The 22,546-nt window shown below is 45.8% G+C and overlaps 1 protein-coding gene across 1 annotated transcript in view; it reads left to right on the top strand.

The window, feature by feature from the left end:
* pappa2 (pappalysin 2) overlaps positions 1–22,546 on the top strand; it is a 586,487-nt gene that overhangs the window by 463,664 nt on the left and 100,277 nt on the right. The window contains exons 18-19 of the mRNA XM_070887395.1: positions 2,507–2,639; positions 14,845–14,954. Coding sequence (XP_070743496.1) covers positions 2,507–2,639; positions 14,845–14,954 — 243 coding nt within the window. The remainder of the gene's footprint in view (positions 1–2,506; positions 2,640–14,844; positions 14,955–22,546) is intronic.

The following is a 22,546-nucleotide window of genomic DNA, read 5'->3' as shown; positions in this document are numbered from 1 at the left end:
TTCTCTCTCCATGCCCCAATACAATGAGCCTAATCTTGTGCAACAACCACTTGTGTGGCACCTTTTGAATGTCTTCTGAAAATCCAAATATACTGCATCCACTGGTTCCCCCTTATTTACCCTGCTAGTTACAACCTCAAAAAACGCTAATGGATTTGTCAAACACGATTTCCCTTTCATAAAACCCTGTTGACTCTGCCTAATAATATTATGATTTTCTAAGTGCCCTGTTACCACGCCCCCAATAATAGATTCTAGCATTTTCCCTGCTACTGATGTCAAATTAATTGGTCTCTAGTTTCCTGTTTTCTCTCTCACTCCTTTCTTGAATAGCGGGGTTACATTTGTTACCTTCCAATCCACGGGGATGGTTATAGAATCTATGGAATTCTAGAAGATCAAAACCAATACATCCACTATTTCTGCAGCCACTTCTTTTAAGGGTGTAAACCATAAGCTCCTGCTGATTTGTCAGATTTTAGTCCATTAATTTCTCCAGCACTTTTTCTTTGCTAATATTAATTTCTTTAATATTAGACTCTCATTAGACCCTTGGTTCCCTACTATTCCAGGAATGTTCTTTGTGTCTTCTCATCATCATAGGCAGTCCCTCGAAATCGAGGAAGACTTGCTTCCACTCCAAAAGTGAGTTCTCAGGTGACTGAACAGTCCAATATTGGAATTATAGTCCCTGTCACAGGTGGGACAGACAGTCGTTGAAGGAAAGGTTGGGTGGGGAGTCTGGTTTGCCAGCGCTCCTTCCGCTGCCTGCGCTTGTTTTCTGCATGCTTTCAGCGACGAGACTCGAGGTACTCAGCCCCCTCCTGGATGCTCTCCCTCCACTTAGGGCGGTCTTTGGCCAGGGACTTCCAGGTGTCAGTGGGAAATTTGCACTTTATCAAGGAGGCTTTGAGGGTGTCCTTGAAACGTTTCCTCTGGCTACCTGGGGCTCGCTTGCTGTGTAGGAGTTCCAAGTAGAGCGCTTGCTTTGGGAGTCTTGTGTCAGGCATGCGAACAGTGTGGTCCGCTCAATGGAGCTGGTCGAGTGTGGTCAGTGCTTTAATGGTGGGGATATTGGCCTGATCGAGCACGCTAATGTTGGTGTGTCTGTCCTCCCAGGGGATTTGTAGGATCTTGCGGAGACATCGTTGGTGGTATTTCTCCAGCGATTTGAGGTGTCTACTGTATATGGTCCACGTCTCTGAGCTATACAGGAGGGCGGGTATCACTACAGCCCTGTAGACCATGAGCTTGGTGCCAGATTTGAGGGCCTGATCTTCGAACACTCTTTTCCTCAGGCGGCCGAAGGCTGTGCTGGCATACTGGTCTACTGTGAAGACAGCTACAAAATATTTGTTTAACGTCTCTGCCACTTCCTTATTCCTCATTATGATTTTTCCTGCCTCTGCCTCTAAGGGACCCGCATTTACTTTTGCTAATCTCTTCATTTTTACTTACATTTAGAAGCTCTTGCAGTCAGCTTTTATATTTCTTGCTAGTTTACTCTCATTCTATTTTCTCTCTCTTTATCAATTACTTAATCATTCTTTGTTGATTTCTAAAACCCTCCCAATCTTCAGGCTTAGTACTCTTTTTGGCAACATTGTAACAACAACATTATATGTGTCTTCTTTTAATCTAGTACAGTTAGCCATAATTGGACCACCTTTCCCGTGGAGCTTTTATCCCTCAACGGAATGTATGTTCATTGAGAATTATGAATTATTTCTTTAAATGTTCGCCGTTGCTTAACTACCATATTATCTTTTCATCTATTTCCCTAATTTACCTCAGCCAACTTGCACCTCATACCTGCGTAATTGATTTTGTTTAAATTTAAGATAGGAGTTTCGTACTTAACCACATCACTCTCTCTCAATACTCATATTGATTCTATATCCTGATTTTCTGGCCTAAGATTCTTTCTCACTCGTGTCTTCATCATGGAGAGAGCTTGTGTGTTAGCTTGCATTGTGGAGAGAGCCTGTGTGTTAGCTTGCTTTGTTGCCATGAATATAGTGCAACCAGCTTCAATTGTTGAAGGTACCATCTTTCGGATGAGATGTTAAACCGAGGTCCCATCTGCCCCCTCAGGTGGATGTAAAAGATCCCATGGCACAATTTCGAAGAAGAGCAGAGGAGTTATCCCCGGTGTCCTGGCCAATATTTATCCCTCAATCAACATAACAAAAACAGATTATCTGGTCATTATCATATTGCTGTTTGTGGGAGTTTGCTGTGCGCATGTTGGCTGCTGCGTTTCCCAGATTACAACAGTGACCACACTCCAAAAGTACTTAATTGGCTGTTAAGCGCTTTGAGACGTCCGGTGGTCGTGAAAGGCGCTATATAAATCCAAGTCTTTCTTTTCTTTCAGGCCAAGTAACATCAGAACACTTTGATATGTGTGGTAAAGAAGGATGGGGGGAGGCAGCATTTGATACTAAATATTTTTATAGCTTCCATTATTATTGACTTCAACTCTGTTATATTTGCATTTCCTTAGGACCCCATCCGCTGTACTAGAGATGGCACTTGGACAGAAGACTTTACACTGTGTGAGCAAGTACAAGGAGATTGCTCGCCTCCTGCAGAGCTGAACTTGGTGGAGTACGTGTGTACTGACGGCCATGCAATAGGTACTAAAACGTACACAAGTAGTTTCTATCATTCTTTCATTTAATTGGGCCCTCGAAGGCTCACAGATGTTATATGCAAAGCAATGTAAGCTTAAAGCATTCACTAAAATCTTTAAATCTCCTTCCAAATGTCACATTTGGAAGGCAAATGTTCTGAAGCAGGCTACCTGGGTGTGTGTTACAATCAGGCCCTCAGCCTCCAGCAGTGTAAATGCAAGGTTAATCCAATTGAAAATCCTTTTCATATTCTGGAGGTAAGTGCTGACGTTATGCCTTAGAAAAGCATACCCTTCATCACATACTGTGTCAGTGTTTCCGTTGGGAAGTGGCCATAACAACTATAGCCAAGGCAGATGGGATAGTCATTGATGATGGTCTCGCGTTTCAAGCATGTACAAAGAAAGGCTGAAGCATGCGCATTTAGAAAATCTCACGAGCAAATCGTGAGCATCAGCAGTATTGTGCATGGAAGGAATTCGGGCCCTTTCAGTCCTATTTCATGCTACAACAATAGTATTGAGAACTAACAGGCACCAATTAGCTAGTCCCTCTTTTTTTTCATTGAGAATCTCACCAAAGGCTCATGCCCCCACAGTACTAGACATCCCCAAAGCAGGAAAAAAGAGAAGGTAAAATCAGGAGGTCATGACTCGGTTGACACTAAGCTTGACCTTTTTTTTGCAGTCTTGCTCAGAAGGAGGATAAAGTGTGAGAAATGAAAAGATCACACAGATTTCGTAAGTTGGTGTTCCGGCAGAGAGAACATCACACCTGCTTTGGCGCTGCAGTGCAAATGCTATTTTCTCCAGTGCCAAAACCTCATTGCGCCCGTGTCTGTAAAAGATGGGAGATTTACGCCAGCAATCTCGGCCAAAGTCTGCCCATTGTTAGCGCGCTCGTTAGCCCCTAGGTTGTGCCAACCTGGAACAAGTGGGCTAGTTTTTTTTGGTTATTGCCAAACGTAATGATTGCTTCCTCTGTGATGTTGTGCTACCGATCATGGTGTTATTTCGATAAATCTGTTCGTTTTTGGGTTGTCGCCGTGATATCTCAGGCTGTACCACAGAGAGTTGGCATGATGCAGGGTCCCAATCTATGACCTGCCCACAGAACTTGTTCTTTCCTCGATTGTTTGGGATGGAGGGTCTCCCTCGAGAAAGGAGAAAGAAGTGTGTAGGCCAGCTCCCAAAGACCGGGCATGGAGCAGTACAATGTGTTGCTTGATGATTCAGCTAGAGATCTGCACGTCATTTCAAGTCCAAGAACCTAAAGGAGAGAAGGTAACTGGCAAACAGTGGGAGGAACTTGCTTTAATATGCTGCCATCCCAGTGAGATAGAAAACCATATATACCTGCTACGTTTTTTGCCGGGCAATGGAAATGAAAATCAGGGGAGATGTATAATGAGCGGCTGAGTCGATATCCGTGTTTCTACATTATCACTAAAAGTCAAAACCAAATTGACCTCGTTGGTCTGCCAATCTCAGTTCTATTAATGGTTTACACTGTCTCTGGTTGGAAAAGAGAATTTCTGAAGTTCACGGTCCTCTGATGGCTCAGCTGATTGAGTTAATCAGTTGCCGAATCTCATAGAGCAGGGAGGTCCCAGGTTTGATTCTGTGTTGGTTGACTTTAACCGGGATGGCAATAGGGTGCTCAATATTGGGCATCTGGACAGCACACTCAGCTGGGCTTGCTGCTGTCGGTCACTAAGCAGATGCCCTTGTTGCATGTGCCATTGTGTGAAAGTCTTGTGAGGACAAGAATGGACTTGACGATGAAGATGATGCCCCTTATAGTCAAATAGCCTTCTGGCACCCTCTCTCGAGTTCGCACAAGAGGTACAGCCGCTTTAATGAGGTGTTGCTAGGCATCTAGCAAGGATGGACCTCAGCAAGGAGTCAACACAGCCGTGATGTTCATTTGGGCTAAAAGTGAATTTGAGGGGTTAAATCGCGAACATCAGGAATTTCCTCAGAGCTGCTTGCGCCCGGCTGCTATAACTTCACTGGAGCAGGAACAGCTCTGAGAAAAATTCTGCCTCTAAATTTTTATGTTTGAATTAATTCAACTTTTAAGACACGACAGTTTAGTGAGGGTCGACTAATGACCGTGTTGTGCTGTATCTGTGCGACATGGGAAGTCCCCAACGCTGCTTTTTCTCCGAGATGACTAGGTGTGAAATTAACTTAGCTTGAAGAGCAACTGAGGATATTCTATTGGATGGGGGAGACGGAAGGGTTACAGATGTGCACGCTCCAGGAGGTGGTCATCTCACAGGCAGAGCAAGGTGGTCAGGCAGACAAGTGGTGCACCCCTCCATTGTGAGAAAAGGAAGAGTCAGGAAGCAGTGCAGGGCTCAACTGAGAATGTTGAGTTGGCAAAGGTGGAGCTGGATTTTCGGCACTTATTTTTTGGGGGCGATAATGGCGGCAGGGCGGGAAAGTTAGCGGCCGGGAATAGTTTGCGCTTTAGCATTTAAGTTTGGGTGTCTGGGCCCCGCGTCAGGGGGGGTAGTGCTAAGGGAGGCTAAAGGGGCTGGGAGTGCTCTGAAAGACGCCGGGGTGGGCGTGAACCTAAAAAAAAACCCACAAAAACATTGCTCACACCCCTGCAACAAAAATCACAAAAAAATTTAAAACAAAAAACACTGGCACTTACTTTTGGAGCACTTTACCTTCCTTTCCGCTGCCAGTATGGTTGAACTACTCTGATTTCCCAGGCGGTCACTGCTGGCGCACTTCCGGGCGGACGGGTCAGGCAGGAGCTCAAACTCGTGTCGGTGTCAGAACCAGGGCCGTTGCACACCTGGTGCAGCTCTTTGGGGCGGTGCTGCTCAGCGCCGCCGCAAAACTAGACCCGAGGATCGCGGCGGGGCGCAGGGGACCTCAATGCCGCTCTGGGGCGAAACCCGGAGCGCAAAGGACCGGAAAATCCAGCCCCATGGTATTCAATTCTGAATATCTGGGACAATGACAAGAACTTGCAGGTAGGCAACCAGAAGCAATGCCATGGCACTGTGGAACTAGCGGTTGCCAAGGGAGATCAAGTTCAGCACACAAACATCGTCGTAGAAATAGGGAATTCCTTCGTCAACAACAACTTGTATTTATATACCGCCTTTAACGTAGTGAAACGTCCCAAGACCCTTCACAGGAGAATGGGATAAAAAATTTGACACTGAGCTGTATAAGGAGACATTAGGGCATGTGACCAAAAACTTGGCCAAAGAGGTAGATTTTAAGGAGCGTCTTGAAGGAGGTAGAGCGGTGGAGGGATTTTGGCAGGAAGTTCCAGAGCTTAGGGCCTAGGCAACAGACAGCATGGCGTCCAGTGGCTCTGCGATTATAATCAAGGATGCTCAAGAGGGCAGAATTGGAGGAGCGCAGACAAGAGGATTAGACAGGCATTTCTGTGGTTATGGCTGGGAGTCCCGAGTGGTATATTGCCTCTCAGGTGCCACGGTAAGGGATGTCACTGAATGACTGCAAAACATTTTGGAGAGGGACTGGGATTGGGACCGATCAGAAGTATTGGTTCTTGTTGGAACCAGTTACATAGTTTTGCAAGAAGTGAAGCTTTTTCCAAAATATTTGGTATGCATTATCCAAGTACTTGACCATACCGTGGAGTCTCAGCATGTCTGTCTTGCACTGTGGATATGGCATCTGCACAGCAATTGAGCCTTTAGGAATGATATCACCAACGGAGATCGGCTCCGTGTCTTCAAATACATATTCATCTTTATTAAATTTCAGGTTGACTCTTAAAGTAAATTGAAGGACATTCCTAAGTCTTGTGATCATGTTCCTCTTTGGATGAACCCCACACTATTATGTCATCCATCTATGTGTCACCACCTGCCATGTGCTCATATATCACAAAAACATTCATATGATCTACTTCCCAAAGGTTAAGAACCTGTACCTTCCAGAAGAGTATTGAATATACAAAACTTCATCCAAATTTGGTTGCCAGAAACATGAGAATGCACCTAACATGCTAAAATATTTTGCTTTATCGAAATGTATAATAATTTCCTCTCAAATTTGAAACGAAATCTTCCCATTTTGTAGTCCAATTTAAATTTCTCCGTTGTAAACAAATTGCCATTTGGTTTATCAACCATACTTCTGCATTTGATCATTTGTTTACTTCATTTACTTTCATTGGGCACCATTTTCCCTAATGTCGTTTTTTTGCGTATTGCCAGAGTTACGCCCGTTTTTTTTCTGGCCCCAACTATTCTAAAAAAAGAAGTACCAAGTTTCCCCATTCTATTTTTTGAAATTGGCGCTGTGCAGCCTGTCCTGTAGCTTTTGGGGGTGGAGCCTAATGTCTGCGCTGTAAAAACGATGCCCCTCCCCCCTTCTGTGCATGCGCAAAAAAATAAGGACGTTTTTGACGTGATTGCTCTGGGCGCCCATAACCAGTACAGCTCCCGGTCTGCATTCAGCCATTTTTAAAGAACTTTAATCCTCATTGGAAAAATCGGAATTGCAATGCAAGATGCAACGTGGCTCACGGACCAAGAATTTCTTACAGGCTGAAGTGGAGGCACTAGTTACTGTAATTGAGGCCAGATGGCACGAGCTGGACACCAGCAGAGGTCACATAAAAGTTTCACCAAAAGAAATGAAGAAACGCTGGAACCAACTTGCAGAAGATTACTGTGCAATGGTGACCACCACAAGGTCTGGAAGCCCGTGCAAAGAGAAGTGGCAGGACCTTGGTCAATAGTTATTGTAAGTAATATTTTCATTTATTCAATGGAATTGCAATTGTAAATGTGACCAGCTGTATATGTCCCACCCAGCAGAAAGACACCCCCTCTAAAAAGTTACGTTTTTATCTTTGCAGAGGAAGGTGGCACACAACAAATGGGAAAGAACTCGAACAGGAGGAGGCCCGGCAAATCTGCACCCACTGACACTCTTGGAAGAGAGGGTCGCTGCTTTGATGTGTGCTGCCTGGAGAAAAGCAACCACCACTGCACAAGCTGGGCCCACACTCGAGGCAGAGGGTAAGTCCTGCAAATTCCACAGCCTGGCTTTGCTAAATGTTAAGTACTGTGCAGGTTAGCCATGCTTCAGTTCATGGGGATGTCTCTGTCAGCTACGCTTCGGTTGATGCAATGTGCTATCATTCGTGGTCCTTCAAATCAGCCTGCTGCCTGCACTGTGTGAGCCTACTCATGCTACCCACCTGCCCCCTCCTCTGCTGCTAACCGTTTGTCTGTTCTGTTATATTTTGCAGAACTTGAGGCCAACCTTGATGATGCAGAAGAAGGTTCAGACATGGACGAGCCTGAAGAGGAGAACATCTTCCAATTCCACCTTCCAGACCAAGAGCATGGGGTGAGGGGGAAGGAGAGGGGATGAATGAAGCCCCCACTGTTATACTCACTTTGAGGAGGTGCAGGTGCCGCCCATTGATGTGCCAGCCCCTTTCCTGAGTGGTACGAGTGTTGGGATATTCCATGCTTTCCCATTGTCCGAGGTTGTGGGTACCAATGGGATGCAGCGAGCCACACCCAGGGCCCCACCATCCGATGCTGCGGGTCCCAGTGGGATGCAGCAAGGCACATCCAGGGCCCCACTGTCCGAGGCTGCGGGTCCCAGTGAGATGCAGCGAGCCATACCCGTGATGAGGAGGGGAAGGAGAGCTCGACTGCGCTCTCCTGAGGTGCAGGACCTAACAGATGTGGTTCAGATGATGGCAATGAGTATGGAGAGCATTGATCTTACACGATCACTCCTGGACACCATCAGTGAGGTGGGTGATGGGGTATCGGGACTGTCGGGAGAAGTAGCAACACTCTCTCGAGAAATGGGAACACTATCAGTGCACATGAGGGAGGGAATGTCGCAGGTAGTTGACAAACTGTCAGGGCACATGAGGGAGGGAATGTTGGAGTTAGCAGTTGCAATAAGGGAACATGCCCAGACCCCGTGCCCATTGACAGAATCAACTGCCACTCCCACTCCAATCCCCAGACCAGCCTCTAAAGTGGCCCAAGCCGGGCCTTGCACATTACCGCCTGCCCCCCCCCACCATCAACAAGTGCGCATTACCCGAGATGTTCGAAAGAATAAGCTTGGTACCAACCCGAGAAACGCCGTGCCACTGCCTGCGGGCAGGGCTGGAGTCAACAAGACCAAGCGCAGTGGACGGTCTTAGAATAAAGTGGAGGAGAGATGGGTGCAGCCTTTCTTTGCTGCTGCTATTGTTATTATTATTGTTGTAACTGTTCTCAAATTAAAAGTTTTTTTGTAAGTTATGTAAATTTACAAGTTTAACATTTTGTAAGTGATCTTAAAGTTTTTAAGTGATCTTAAATCAAAACTTTGATACAAGAATATTTTTATTAACTTAACTTTAAGTACAAACAAATGTTAAACTTTTGAAGAAAATATATTTTAAATTTTAACTGAATCATTTCCATTATTTATTGCATGATTAACACAACTTTTTGAAGTAAAGAAGAATCATTTCCATTTTCTGCATTTTCAGTTGGAAAAATTTAAGCTTGATGGTGCATATTTATGTGTTCTTGACTCCCTCCAAAACTTCGCCTAAAAACAATGGCGTCTTTCTGCACCGATTTTTCGTTGGTTTTTCTTAAGTGCCCAGAAGGTTTTTTGCGAGTGGTCACATACACTGTCCTAGGAAAAATGTAAGTTGGCCAAACTTGTATAATTGTGAAAAACTGGCGCAGACATCAAGTTATGCCCCTATGACGCAAAAAAAACGAACCTAAAAAAACCGTAACTGAGTTACGCCGGCGAATTTAGGCCTAAAAAAGCGGTGTGCACCAATAAAACGCCACAAATCACTGGGGAAAATTGAGCCCCCAACGCGCTCTTTGGCTTATCATAGAATCATACAGTGCAGAATTTGGCTATTCGGCCCATCGTGCCTGTGCTGGCTCTTTGAAATAGCTATCCGATTAGCCCCACTCCCCTGCTCCTTCCCCATAGTTCTGCAAATTTTCCCCTTCAAGTATTTATCCCATTCCCTTTTGAAAGTTACTATTGAATCTGCTTGCACCATCCTTTCAAGCAGTGTATTCCAGATCACAACAACTCGCTCTGCAAAAAACAATGTCTCCTCATCTCACCTGTGGGTCTTCGTCAATTACCTCAAATCTGTGTCCTCTGGTTCCTGATGCCAGTAGAAGCAGTTTCTCCCTATTTACGCTATCAAAACTGTTCATGATTTTGAACATCTATCAAAGCTCCTCTTAACCTTCTATGCACCAAGGAGAACAATTCTAGCTTCTCCAGTCTCTCCATTAAACTGAAGTCCCTCATCCTCGGTATCATGCTAGTAAATCTCCTCTGCTTCCTCTCCAAGACCTTGACATCATTCCTGAAACATGGTGCCCAGAATTGAATACAGTACTCCAGCTGAGGCCTAATCACTGTTTTATAAAGGTTTAGCATAATTTCCTTGCTCTTTGCACTCTATGCCTCTATTTATAAAACCCAGGATCACTTGTGCTTTTTTAACAGCCTTACCAACTTGTGCTGTCACCTTCAAAGACTTATGCACACACAGCCCCAGGTCTCTCTGTTCCTGCATCCCTTTTAAAATTATATCATTTAGTTTATATTGCCTCTCTGCAATCTTTCTTCCAGCATGTATCACTTCGCACTGCCTGCGTTAATTTCATCTGCCGTGTGTCTGCTGTTTCGATCAGGCTTTATTTTTAATTTTTCCCAACAGTACAGACGTCACTTTTCCACACGGACTTAGTTGCTAGATTATTACTCCTGATCCTGACTCGGGTATTCCCTGGCCAGCAGCCCAATCCTCACAGGGTGTGTATTATATCTGATAACCTGTGCTTAAACTCCTGTGCAGTACTTATGCAGCAGGTCCTTACCAAGTGTGCGGTTTATAATGAGTACCATAACATTCTAGTACCTCACTGTTTAACGCGTCCAAGTAAAATTTAGCTTTTAACCCTCAAATTTTAAACAGGCTAACAACTGTATTAAACCGCAGAGAAAATTAAACCCATATACTATCTAAAACTGCTTATTTAAAACAGACTTTGAGTAAGATTATATCCGTGGTCCTCTAAATGTCCAGATTCCTATTTTATATGGCCGGTAAGTAGCAGATGTTTTTAAAGGACTGTAAAGGACTTTTGTTGATCTTTATCATTCCGAAGTACTTTTTTTTCCTAAAAACCCTCCCTCGCCCTCCTTGTAAGATGTATTTTTCTTGTGTACGGTTTCCTGGCTCAGAGCGTGGGTAGGTGGTCTGTAGTGCTGGTGCACCCAGAGGTTATGTTCTGTTCATTTTCATTTTAAATAAGAAGTGCCAGAAAGAAGGTGAGGGAATGGAGACTTCATCGTTACCCATTTTGCTGCCATTAATCATACAATCATGCAGCACCGAAGGAGGCCATTCCGGCCATCGTGCCTGTGCCGGCTCTTTGAAAGAGCTATCCAGTTAGTCCCACTCCCCCTGCTCTTTCCCCATAGTCATGCAAATTTCTCCTTTTCAAGTATTTATTCAGTTCCATTTTTACAAGTTATTATTGAATCTGCTTCCACCACATTTTCAGGCAGTGTGTTCCGGGTCATAACAATTCACTGCGTTAAAAAAATTCTCCTCATCACCCCTCTGATTCTTTTAGCAGTAGCCTTAAATCTGTTTTGCTGGTTACCCACCCTCTTGCCAGTGGAAGCAGTTTTTCTTTATCTGCTGTGATATATTCTTAGGACATCACTAAGAAACACATTACACAAACAATTGCCCCAATACAGAAACTGTCATCATGTGGCCTTGCCAAATGACCCTTTTATTGTATTTACATCAGTAGTTGCATTACATTGGTAGTCCATTAGGTGGAGCTCTCTATTACATCTACTCTATCAAAACCCTTCATAATTTTGAACATCTCCTTAACCTGCTTTGCTCCGAGGAGAATAATCACAGTTTCTCTCATTCCCCCACGTAACAGGTCCTTTTTGAAAGTTACTATTGAAATTGCTTTTCAGGAAGTGCATTGATGTGGAGCAAGAGACCTAGGGCATCTGCAGGCCTCGAACTTTAGTGATCATTCTACAACGATGGAATTTGAGGAGAAAAGAAATGCATTCCTGGGTGTGGTTCAGCTGACGTTGAATCTTTTTATGACATGTTTTGTGCCTCGGGTGTCATTTCCTGTTGTTCCTTTCCGCCGCTGGTATTTTCACCTGAATTATTCTTGGGCTTAAACCACACAAAACCCCTGTGCTGCCCAGTGGCTAATGGCACTGATCCATTTGCAGCTAAGCTACACAAGCCAGAAAGTCCCAGGTTTGATCCCAAGGCTGTACTGGGTTTGCTTAACTGGGGCAGGGGTTGGAGGCCCAACAATTGGCCTGCAGCCTCACTAGGCCAGAGAATAAAGAAAGAACCCATATCCTTCTGACTCAGAGGCAAGAGTGCTACCCACTGAGCCACGGCTGACACTGTGCAGAAAAGAAGAATTAGTCATGATTTCCTGCTTTTGATGGCTATCCAGTGACTGCTTCTGGATGGTGTGTGTGGACATAGCCTAAGGATAGGATTGAACTGACTGACTGTGTAGACATGACTAAAGGTTGTGGAACTTTATCCTCCGCATGACTCAGTGCCTTCAATAACAAAAACTTGCATTTATATAACACCTTGACCGTAATAAAACGGCCTAAAGCATTTCACAGGAACGTTATCAAACGTAGAGGGACGTGATTAGGGCCCAGGAGAGGCGAGAATTCGGGGCCCAGAAGAGGCGAGGGCCCAGGGGCAGCACGGGCCAGCCCACACTGCGATATGTGTACGCACCAGGTCCGTACAGCAGAGCTGGTCTCCAGTTGTCTTGGTTAATCCTTGCCACTGGATAAAGGCCTAGCTCTGTCAAGCCCGTGTGGTGGCTGGGGTGCAATGGCCACCCCATGTTAAAAAAATCCACGCACAGGCATCTTCCACCCTTCAACATGTAGTTCGGGACCTGGAATATTAGGTCCTTCATTGAAACACCTGTGAACTCATCCCTTTTCGGCATGGAAGCAAGTCTTCCTCACTTCAAGGGATCGCCTATGATGATGATGATATCAAACCAAATGTGACACCGAGCCACATCATGAGACATCAGGACAGGTGACCAAAAGCTTGGGCAAAGAGGTAGGTTTTAAGGAGCAACTTAAAGAAGGGGTGCGAGGCGGCAAGGCAGGGAGGTTCAGGGTGGGAACTCCAGAGCTTAGCGTCTAGGTAGCTGATGGCCCTGCCACCAATGATGGAATGGGGAAAATTGGGGATGCGCAAGAGGCCAGAATTTTTCGAACGACTGACTGTAAACAGAGAATTGAGAAATAAATATTCTCTGAAAAGCATACAAAGCTGTGACTTGGTGTCCACTCACCATGAAATGCCAGCAGCCACATTTTATATAAATAAGTGCACTGGAAAAAAATCATTGGTTGAATGTGTCGTCACGTCCCGATTGTCAATTAGCCGGTTTGCCAAGAACTATCCGACTTGGACCAAAACTTCGAGAAACTACAGATAAGAATAGCTAATTTGCAAATCCTTGTACCATGGCCCAAGTAAATATTAATTCAGCAAATCGCTCGGAACAAAAACAATAACAAAACCACTGCACAAGGTCACGTTTTACACATTTTATGATGAGACTCATTCTGATTTACGCCGGCTGCTGTGTGAGATCTGCCAATATGGGTATTTTAACGTGCCATGCATTAAAGGGAAAGCATGCTAACTTGCTCCATAACCTTTATATACAATAAAATGAGGTATTCAGACAGCTAAGGCATCTTTTTGATACCTCATGTTGTTCTGAGATTCCCTTTAGAAGTAGGTAGCTTGGGAGAAGACATGGCACGTAGAACAAGAATAATGATTCATTTTCTGTCACTGATAATGTCATTAGAGGTTGAACAGGCTGGAACTTTTTTCTCCAGAAAAGAGAAGGCTGAGGTTTTACATAATAGAGATCTTCAAAATTATGAAGGGGTTTGATAGGGTAGACGTAGAGAAGATATTTTCACTTGCAGGGCAGTCCAAAACCATGGACCATGAATATAAGATAGTCACTAATACATCCAATAAGGAATTCAGGAGAAACTTCTTTACCAAGAGAGTTGTTACAATATGGAACTTGCTACCACAGGGAGTGGTTGAGCGAATAGCATAGATGCTAGATAAGTAAATGAGGTAGGAGGAGGCTCATGGGGAGCACAGACCTGTTGGGCCAGATGGCCTGTTTCTGTGTTGTAAATATTTTGTAATATTCTCTACATAAAACGGTTGAGATATTTATTTGGTGCCAAATATCTCATTTTGTTGCATTTAGGTCTTTTGTGGCTATGCAGCAGAAGGCAGTGCCCCATTACCAGCTGGATAATATTTTATGGTGGCACAGTGAGTGGGAGTGAATGGTAAATGCTTTAGTCTGTCAGAATGCCATGTATTGACAGGCCTGTCTTTATATGGAGTCAACAATTATATAAACTAACAGACCGAGACTGCTGTCGTCCATACAGACCCCCCTTTTGATTCCAATCTTAAATGCAATGGTTATTGTCACGGAGCTCCACCTAGTGGACTTCTGATGTAATACCAATAAAAGGTCATGTGGCAAGGTCATGTGACACAGTCTTGTTAAGGAGTCATCTTGTGAGTGTGTGCTTGTGTTAGTAATCATCTCAAAACTGTATCTGTCTCACTGTTAAAACCAGGCCATCTTTTGATATTTTTTTTCTTTCTGCTAATTTACTATTTTTCTTACACTAACTCCTGCTTACATTCACAACATGTGCCAAAAAACTTCCAGGACTTTAGAAATGAGCCAAGGCATATCATTCCTGCTCCTTCTCCTCTCCCAGGTTCTGACCTTTTGCTTTGCCCTGTGGTAAATGGAAGGCAAGTGAGTTAGGGGCCATCTACAATTGTCATGTTTCCAGAAAAATGTGGAGTAGTTTTGGATTGTTTATCTTTCTCTTCCAACGATTTTATATCAAACCAGTATCCCCCGCCCCATAGTATCTCTTGTGATAATGCGAATAGCTACGGCAATAATTGTATTTATAGAAACAAAGGGGATAAAGAGTATAGTAGTAACATGGGGCAGAATTCTTATTGTGGTGTGTTTTGGTTTCTACCATACAACATGATCCCAATTTGTGGATGTGTTCTACCATTGCAGGTTCTGTGTGTATTCCATCTTGTGTGATACCCCCCAGTGACGCAGTGGTCTTGCCCAGTAATGTAACTGCCGACACTATGGAGCACTGGATGGAACCACCCAAAGTGCAGGTGAGGATTTTTAAAAATAATTAATTCTCGGGATGTGAACTTTGCTGTCCTGAGAAGATGATGATGGGTCATCTTCCTCTTCTGCTTGAACCACGGTTTGATACAACTGAGTGATTTGCTAGGCCATTTCAGAATCGACCATCAGCATCATCGTAGGCAGTCCCTCGGAATCGAGGGAGACTTGCTTCCACTCCTGAAGTGAGTTCTCTGGTGACTTAACAGTCCAATACGAGAGCCACAGACTCTGTCACAGGTGGGACTGATAGTCATTGAGGGAAGGGGTGGGTGGGACAGGTTTGCCGCACGCTCTTTCCGCTGTCTGCGCTTGATTTCTGCATGCTCTCGATGTTGAGACTCGAGGTGCTCAGCGCCCTCTCGGATGCACTTCCTCCACGTAGGGCGGTCTTGGGCCAGGGACTCCCAGGTATCAGTGGGGATGTTGCACTTTAACAGGGAGGCTTTGAGGGTGTCTTTGTAGCATTTCCACTGCCCACCTTTGACTCGTTTGCCATGAAGGAACTCCGAGTAGAGCACTTGACTCATGTCTGGCATGCGGACTATTGGCCTGCCCAGCAGAGCTGATCGAGTGTGGTCAGTGCTTCAATGCTGGGGACGTTAGCCTGAATGAGGACGCTGATGTTGGTGCGCCTGTCCTCCCAGGGGATTTGTAGGATCTAGCGGAGACATCGTTGGTGATATTGCTCCAGCAGCTTGAGGTGTCTACTGTACATGGTCCATGTCTCTGAGCCATACAGGAAGGTGGGTATTACTACAGCCCTGTAGACCATGAGCTTGATGGCAGATTTGAGGGCCTGGTCTTCAAACACTCTTTTCCTCAGGCGGCCAAAGGCTGCACTGGCGCACTGGAGGTGGTGTTGGATCTCGTCGTCGATGCCTGCTCTTGTTGATAGGAGGCTGCCGAGATATGGGAAGTGGCCCACGCTGGTGTGGGACTGGAGCCACACATAAGCCAGACCAGATAAGGGCGGCAAGTCATTAGTGAACCAGTTGGGTTTTTAACGACACACCGACAGCATCATGGTCTTTTACCAGCTTTTTATTTCTGTTTGTTAAAAACTGCATTTGAATTCACAAACTGCCAGTGAGGGATTTGAATTCGCATCTCTGGGTTATTAGCCCAAGGCCTGTGGATTATTAGTCGAGCAACATAAACACTGCACTAACTCACCTGCAGTGGAGGGTGGATCATCACCATAGGCAGTCCCTTGGAATCGAGGAAGACTTGCTTCCACTCTTAACATGAGTTCTTAGGTGAACAGTCCAATACGGGAATTACAGTCCCTGTCACAGGTGGGGCAGATAATCAAATGAGGGTAAGGGTGGGCCGGGAGTCTGGTTTGCCGCACGCTCCTTCCGCTGCCTGCGCTTGATTTCTGCATGCTCTCGGCAACAAGACTCGAGGTGCTCAGCGCCCTCCCGGATGCACTTCCTCCACTTTGAGCGGTCTTTGGCCAAGGACTCCCAGGTGTCAGGGAGATGTTGCACTTTGTCAGGGAGACTTTAAGGGTGTCCTTGTAACGTTTCCTCTGCCCACCTTTGCCTCGTTTGCCGTGCAGCTAAACTAACTTGCTCGTTAACGATGCAGATTGTTGCCTGTCGACAGCAACAAACATTATACAGACTAAATAACAACATAAAATACCAACCTGCTACTGGGAAGGAAAATGTGTGGGATCTTTTGCAAAGTCACCTAAAGGGTCTGTTTCTGAAAACAAGGACAAAATGTGCCAAAAATAGTGTATTTCTGACCAGGGCTTTTCCTTCCATTCTTGATATTTTTGAGGTCAGAATAAATTCTTTTTTTAAAAATTGCTGCACAGCTTGGTAACGGCATGTTCATTAAGCCTCTGAATTGCAAATGAAGAACAGTATTGTGAGGTGGGAGGTGTCGTTACCAGAAAGATACAGTGATGGAATTGAGCAGGTCTGCTGTGGCTGAGAGGGCTTGTGTTAGACAAATTAGGTGAGTGGAAAAGACAGGAGGGTGCGTTTTCCGCTTTACAGCAGCTGTGCAGTTGTGCCCCTCGCACATCGCGACAATAAAGGGCTGTAGACATGTTCTGCCAGGTATCTGCACCACCCCAGGGTTTGCAGGGCTCCCACCGTGGAATGTCACTGGGTCTGCACCAGTAGGATTTTGTTGGGCGAGGGTATTGAGGGATATGGAACCAATGCGGCTAAATGGAGGGTAAGATACAGATCAGCCCTGATCTCATTGAATGACGCAACAAGCTAAAGGGGCTGAATGGCCTGCTCTTGTTCCTTTGTTTAGTCGGTGCAGATGCAGTGTTATCATTATAATGAGGGGGTGGGGGGGAAGCTGGGGGATCTTCATGGTCTCCAATCTCACTTTCCCACTGAGGGGTGCTTGAAGAAACCTGGCAGGAGGACCTGAAAGTGTGCAAGGGCAAGGAAGACATTCCCCCGCTTCCAGGATGATCTTTGGGTATCAGAGCCTTCTGGATGCTGATTGCTGATTGCTGATGCTCTCCAGTGGTAGAGTGAAAGCCCAGATGCCAGCGAACAGGAGGGACTCTGCAGACCTCGAATGTGCTCCAAGTTCCTGGTGCAAGGAACCAGCTCCTTCAGCCTTCCTCTCTACCATATCCCCTCTTTTCACCTCTGGTACCAGACACAAGGAGGTTTCTGTATCCTCTTCCCCTCCCACTCACTGCAATCCCCTTCCCTCCCTAGTCTCTGCACTCAGCATCTCTCCTCTACCCCCACTTTCCCTCATTAAGTGTGTTCCTTCATGAAGCCGACAACTTGCCCCCTGGGACCCCAACTATTTACAATCTATATTAACGACTTGGAAGAGGGGCCTGAGTGCAACGTAGCCAAGTTTGCTGATGATACAAAGATGGGAGGAAGGGCAATGGGTGAGGAGGACATAAAGAGACTCCAGGAGGAGTGGACACATTTCTAAGTGAGTGGGCAAGAATTTGGCAGATGCAGTATAACATTGGAAAGTGTGAGGTCATACACTTCGGCAGAAAAAATCAAAGAGCAAGTTATTATTTAAATGGAGAAAGATTGCAAAGTGCCGCAGTACAGCGGGACCTGGAGGTACTTGTGCATGAAACACAAAAGGATAGTTTGCAGACTTGGAAGAGGGGACTAAGTGCAACGTAGCCAAGTTTGCTGATGATACAAAGATGGGAGGAAGGACAATGTGTGAGGAGGACATAAAGAGACTGCAGGAGGAGGCTAAGTGAGTGGGCAAGTGATCAGGAAGGCCAATGGAATCTTGGCCTTTATTGCAAAGGGGATGGAGTATAAAAGCATGGAAGTTTTGTAACAGCTGTACAGGGTATTGGTGAGGCCACACCTAGAATACTGCGTGCAGTTATTTACAAAAGGATATATTTGCTGTGGAGGCAGTACAGGGAAGGTTCATTAGGTTGATCCCGGGGATGAGTGGGTTGACTTATGAGGAAAGGTTGAGTAGGTTGGGTCTCTACTCATTGGAATTCAGAAGAATGAGCGGTGATCTTATCGAAATGTATAAGATTATGAGGGGGCTTGACAAGGTGGATGCAAAGAGGATGTTTCCACTGATGGAGGAGACTAGAACTAGAGGGCATGATCTTAGAATAAGGAGCCTCCACTTAGAACTGAGATGAGGAGAAATTTCTTCTCTCAGTGGGTTGTAAATCTGTGGAATTCGCTGCCTCAGGGAGCTGTGGAAGCTGGGACATTGAATAAATTTAAGACATAAATAGACAGTTTCTTTAACGATAAGGAGATAAGGGGTTATGGGGAGCGGGCAGGGAAGTGGAGCTGAGTCCATGATCAGATCAACCATGATCTTATTAAATGGTGGAGCAGGCTCGAGGGTCCTTATGGCCTACTCCTGCTCCTATTTCTTATGTTCTTATGTTGACGCCCTTCCAACTTTGCCTTCCCGGCCCCATACTTGTTAACATTGTCTACTGTTTTTTGTATCCTTAAGTATTGTTCTCATTCTTCTTGGAGAAAGGAAACACCCTGGACTCCGGTATCCTCAGCTCACCCTGCTAGCCCTAACCTGCTTCCTTTCTCTCCAAGATCACGCACACTTGCCATCCAACTACACGAGCATCTCTCTCACCGATCCCTGTTTGGGAACACTCCAATCTGCTGTCCACTTCTCCAGAAACCAAGCTGCCTTGTTCAGAGTCACCAGTGTCATCTTGTGTGACTGCAATCACAGCTCGTTCCTCTTTGCTGTCCTTGACCTTAACCAATGTGTCCGCTCCAGCATGTCCCCTCCATGGCATCATGCCCATATTGCCCTGGATCCTACTGTTCCAGTTAGGTCACTACATCTCCAATATTTCCTCCGCCCGTGCCCATATGGTCCTCAGCAAGCATGGGGGTCAGCTTTCAAATGCACACTGAGAAAAGTCCACCATCACCTTTGATTTCACGGCTTTTGCTGTAGTATCCAGGCAGCGGTCTGATATTTAGTGCTTCATAATCAGAATGTTCCTGCAGCTCAACGTTAACAAAGAAAGAACTTGAAAGGTTCTGGCAGAAAGGTTGCACAAACAGAAATGAGATAAAGACAAGATAACCTGTTTTTATGATGTTAGCTGAGGGATAAATATTTTCCAGGACTTCCCCGCTCCTCTTTGAAATAGTGCCCTGAGATCTTTCACGTCCACATGAGGGGCCAGATGGGGCCTCGGTTTAACATCTTGTGGTGTATCTAGCACACAAATCACTGACTCCACACGGTCTGGTGGAAGTCTAACTGCTGTGACCTTCGTCCTTTATTGTTCAGCTCCAGAGTGCCTCTCAGGTGTGGTGGTCAGCCTTATATAGTGCCTGTTCTTGGTACTTCCAGGTTTCCCACCACAGCGCCCTCTGTGGTGTGGCATAGTGCTTACATTACATTTAAGGTACCAGGACGATACACACATCATTACATAACACATCTCATCCGAAAGACGGCACCTCCGACAGTGCAATGCTCCCTCAGCACTGCACTGGTGTGTCAGCCTAGATTTTGTGCTCAAGTCCCTGGAGTGGGATTTAAACCCACAACCTTCTGACCCAGCAGGGAGGGTGCTACCCACTGAGCCAAAGCTGACACCTAAAAGATTGAAGCCATCTTTTTCAGCTTCTCCTAGAGCCATCAATCTCCCTGGCTGCCTTCTCAGGCCAACAAAGAGCTATCCAGCCTAATCCCACTTTCCAGCTCTTGGACCGTAGCCCTGTAGGTTGCAGCACTTTAAGTGCACGTCCAAGTACTTTTTAAATGTAGTGAGGGTTTCTGCCTCCACCACCCTTTCAGGCAGTGAGTTCCAGACCCCCACCACACCCTGGGTGAAGAAATTGCCTCTCAAATCCCCTTTAAACCTTCTACCAATTACTTTAAATCTATGCCCCCTGGTCCTTGACACCCTCTTCTAAAGGGAAATAGGTCCTTCCTATCCACTCTATCTAGGCCCCTCATTATTTTACACACCTCAATAAGGTCTCCCCTCAGCCTCCTCTGTTCCAAAGGAAACAAGTCCAGCTTATCCAATCTTTCCTCATAGCTAAATTCTCCAGTCCAGGCAACATCCTCGTAAATTTCCTCTGCACCCTCTCTAGTGCAAGTACATCTTTCCTGCAATGTGGTGACCAGAACTTCACGCAGTACTCTAGCTGTGGCCTAACTGGTGTTTTATGTCGTTCAAGCATAACCTCCCTGCTCGTGTACTCGACTGCAGAACTGGACTCCCATGTGAGCTCATGCTGTAAGGAGTGGAATGGAGAGAATTGGAGGAGCATAAAGAAAATGCCACACTGCCGACACATGTTCTGTAGGTCGAAGAGAGAGATTATTTTTTTAGATGAGATTCCCACCCTCCAAGTGGCCCTGATTTCAATTGAACTTTGAGTCATTTCCACAGGCACCTACCGCAGCACTGGTTTGAGAGCAGGGGGAGTGAGAGAAAGTTATTCAAAGTGTTGCTGAATCATTAGTTACCTATCTCCTTGCAGTTGTATTTCTCAGAAATATAACAACAGTGCTGATGTACTGTTGGAGGTCTAACACTGCAGGGCAGCGATACCCGCCGGCCGGTATATTTCTGAGCCACCATTCACAGCCCACTGAGCTATGGACTGTTGCCGGAACTGCAATTCCGCTTTGTTCCTAGCACAATCCTCAGACTCTCTCCCTCCCTCCGGGCCCCTTGCTCCTTCCAGCTAAAATGCTTGGCCTGACACTCGGGAATTGCTTGAGATGGTACATTTCAGATCAGGAGACCTAACACGGCGAGAGGTTACTGCATAAGAAATAGAACGCAAACAACAACAACAACTTGTATTTATATAGCACCTTTAATTTAACGTAGTAAAACGCCCCAAGGCGTTTCACCGGAGTGTTCTAAGACAAAAACAAAAATGACTCAGCGACGCTACAGTAATGTTGTGTGACTTGGAGGGGAAGTTAGAGACAATGGTGTTCCATGACATCACTCTCCTGCCCTCCTTGGTGAAGAGATTGATGTAACACCCAGGGTTCTGTCCTTCCCGGCATGCTGGAGCTTTACCTGAGGGTGGCTGACCAGGAAGACGGAACTGAGGATCGTGCAGGTGTGGCCAACCCACCAGAAATTCCTCGGAGTCTCCAGGCACCGAAGATTAATCTTCTGGACACTGCTTCAAGCAACCCAGGGGGAAAAAAGCGATTGAGGCATTAAAAATGTTTTGTGTTCATTTTAGAATTAGGAGCAGGACTACGCCATTTGGGCCCCACAAGCCTGCTCCGCCATGCGATGATCTTCTCCCACGTTGTCCGCTTGCCAGACACAAGACTCCCAAAGCAAGCGCTTTACTTGGAACCCCTTCATGGCAACCAAGCCAAAGGTGGCAGTGGAAACGATACAAGGACACTCTCAAAGCCTCCCTGATCAAGTGCAACATCCCCACTGACACCTGGGAGGCCCTGGCCAGAGACCGCCTTAAGTGGAGGAAGTGCATCCGGGAGGGCGCTGAGCTCCTCGAGTCTCATCGGCGAGAGCATGCAGAAAGCAAGCGCAGGCAGCAGAAAGAGCGTGCGGCAAATCTGTCATACCATCCCTTACCCTCAACGACTGTCTGTCCCACCTGTGACAGGGACTGTGGTTCTCGTATTGGACTGTTCAGTCACCTAAGAACTCATGTTAAGAGTGGAAGCAAGTCTGCCTCGATTCTGAGGGACTGCCTATAATGATGATGATGACCTCAACTCCACTTTCTTGCACTATCCCCATATTCCTTTGAGTCCCTTGATTTTCTTTGAATACATATGTTTATTAATGATAGAAATATTGGAGATGGGGATGGAAAAAAGGTTGTTTTGACGAGGCAGGGCAGTTGGCGGTCATGCGATGAATCCTCCAGGAACATGGCCAACCAGAGTAGTCAGCCGGGAGCCTGTGACAAAACAATGGCGACGGCTGTAATTTGAGACTTGCTCAGACACAGTTATATAAGGCCACGTACCTGACTGACCGGGCTCTGTGTAACTGGATCGTTTACTGCCCAGGATTAAGGAAATGGCTGCTTTTTGTAGCTTAGTAGGGCAGTGACACTTGGAATGTGAAGTAAGCGCA

The sequence above is a fragment of the Pristiophorus japonicus genome, chromosome 8, assembly GCF_044704955.1.
Source record: "Pristiophorus japonicus isolate sPriJap1 chromosome 8, sPriJap1.hap1, whole genome shotgun sequence".
NCBI classification, from domain to species: Eukaryota; Metazoa; Chordata; class Chondrichthyes; family Pristiophoridae; genus Pristiophorus; species Pristiophorus japonicus.
This window is presented reverse-complemented; position numbering and strand designations above follow the sequence as displayed.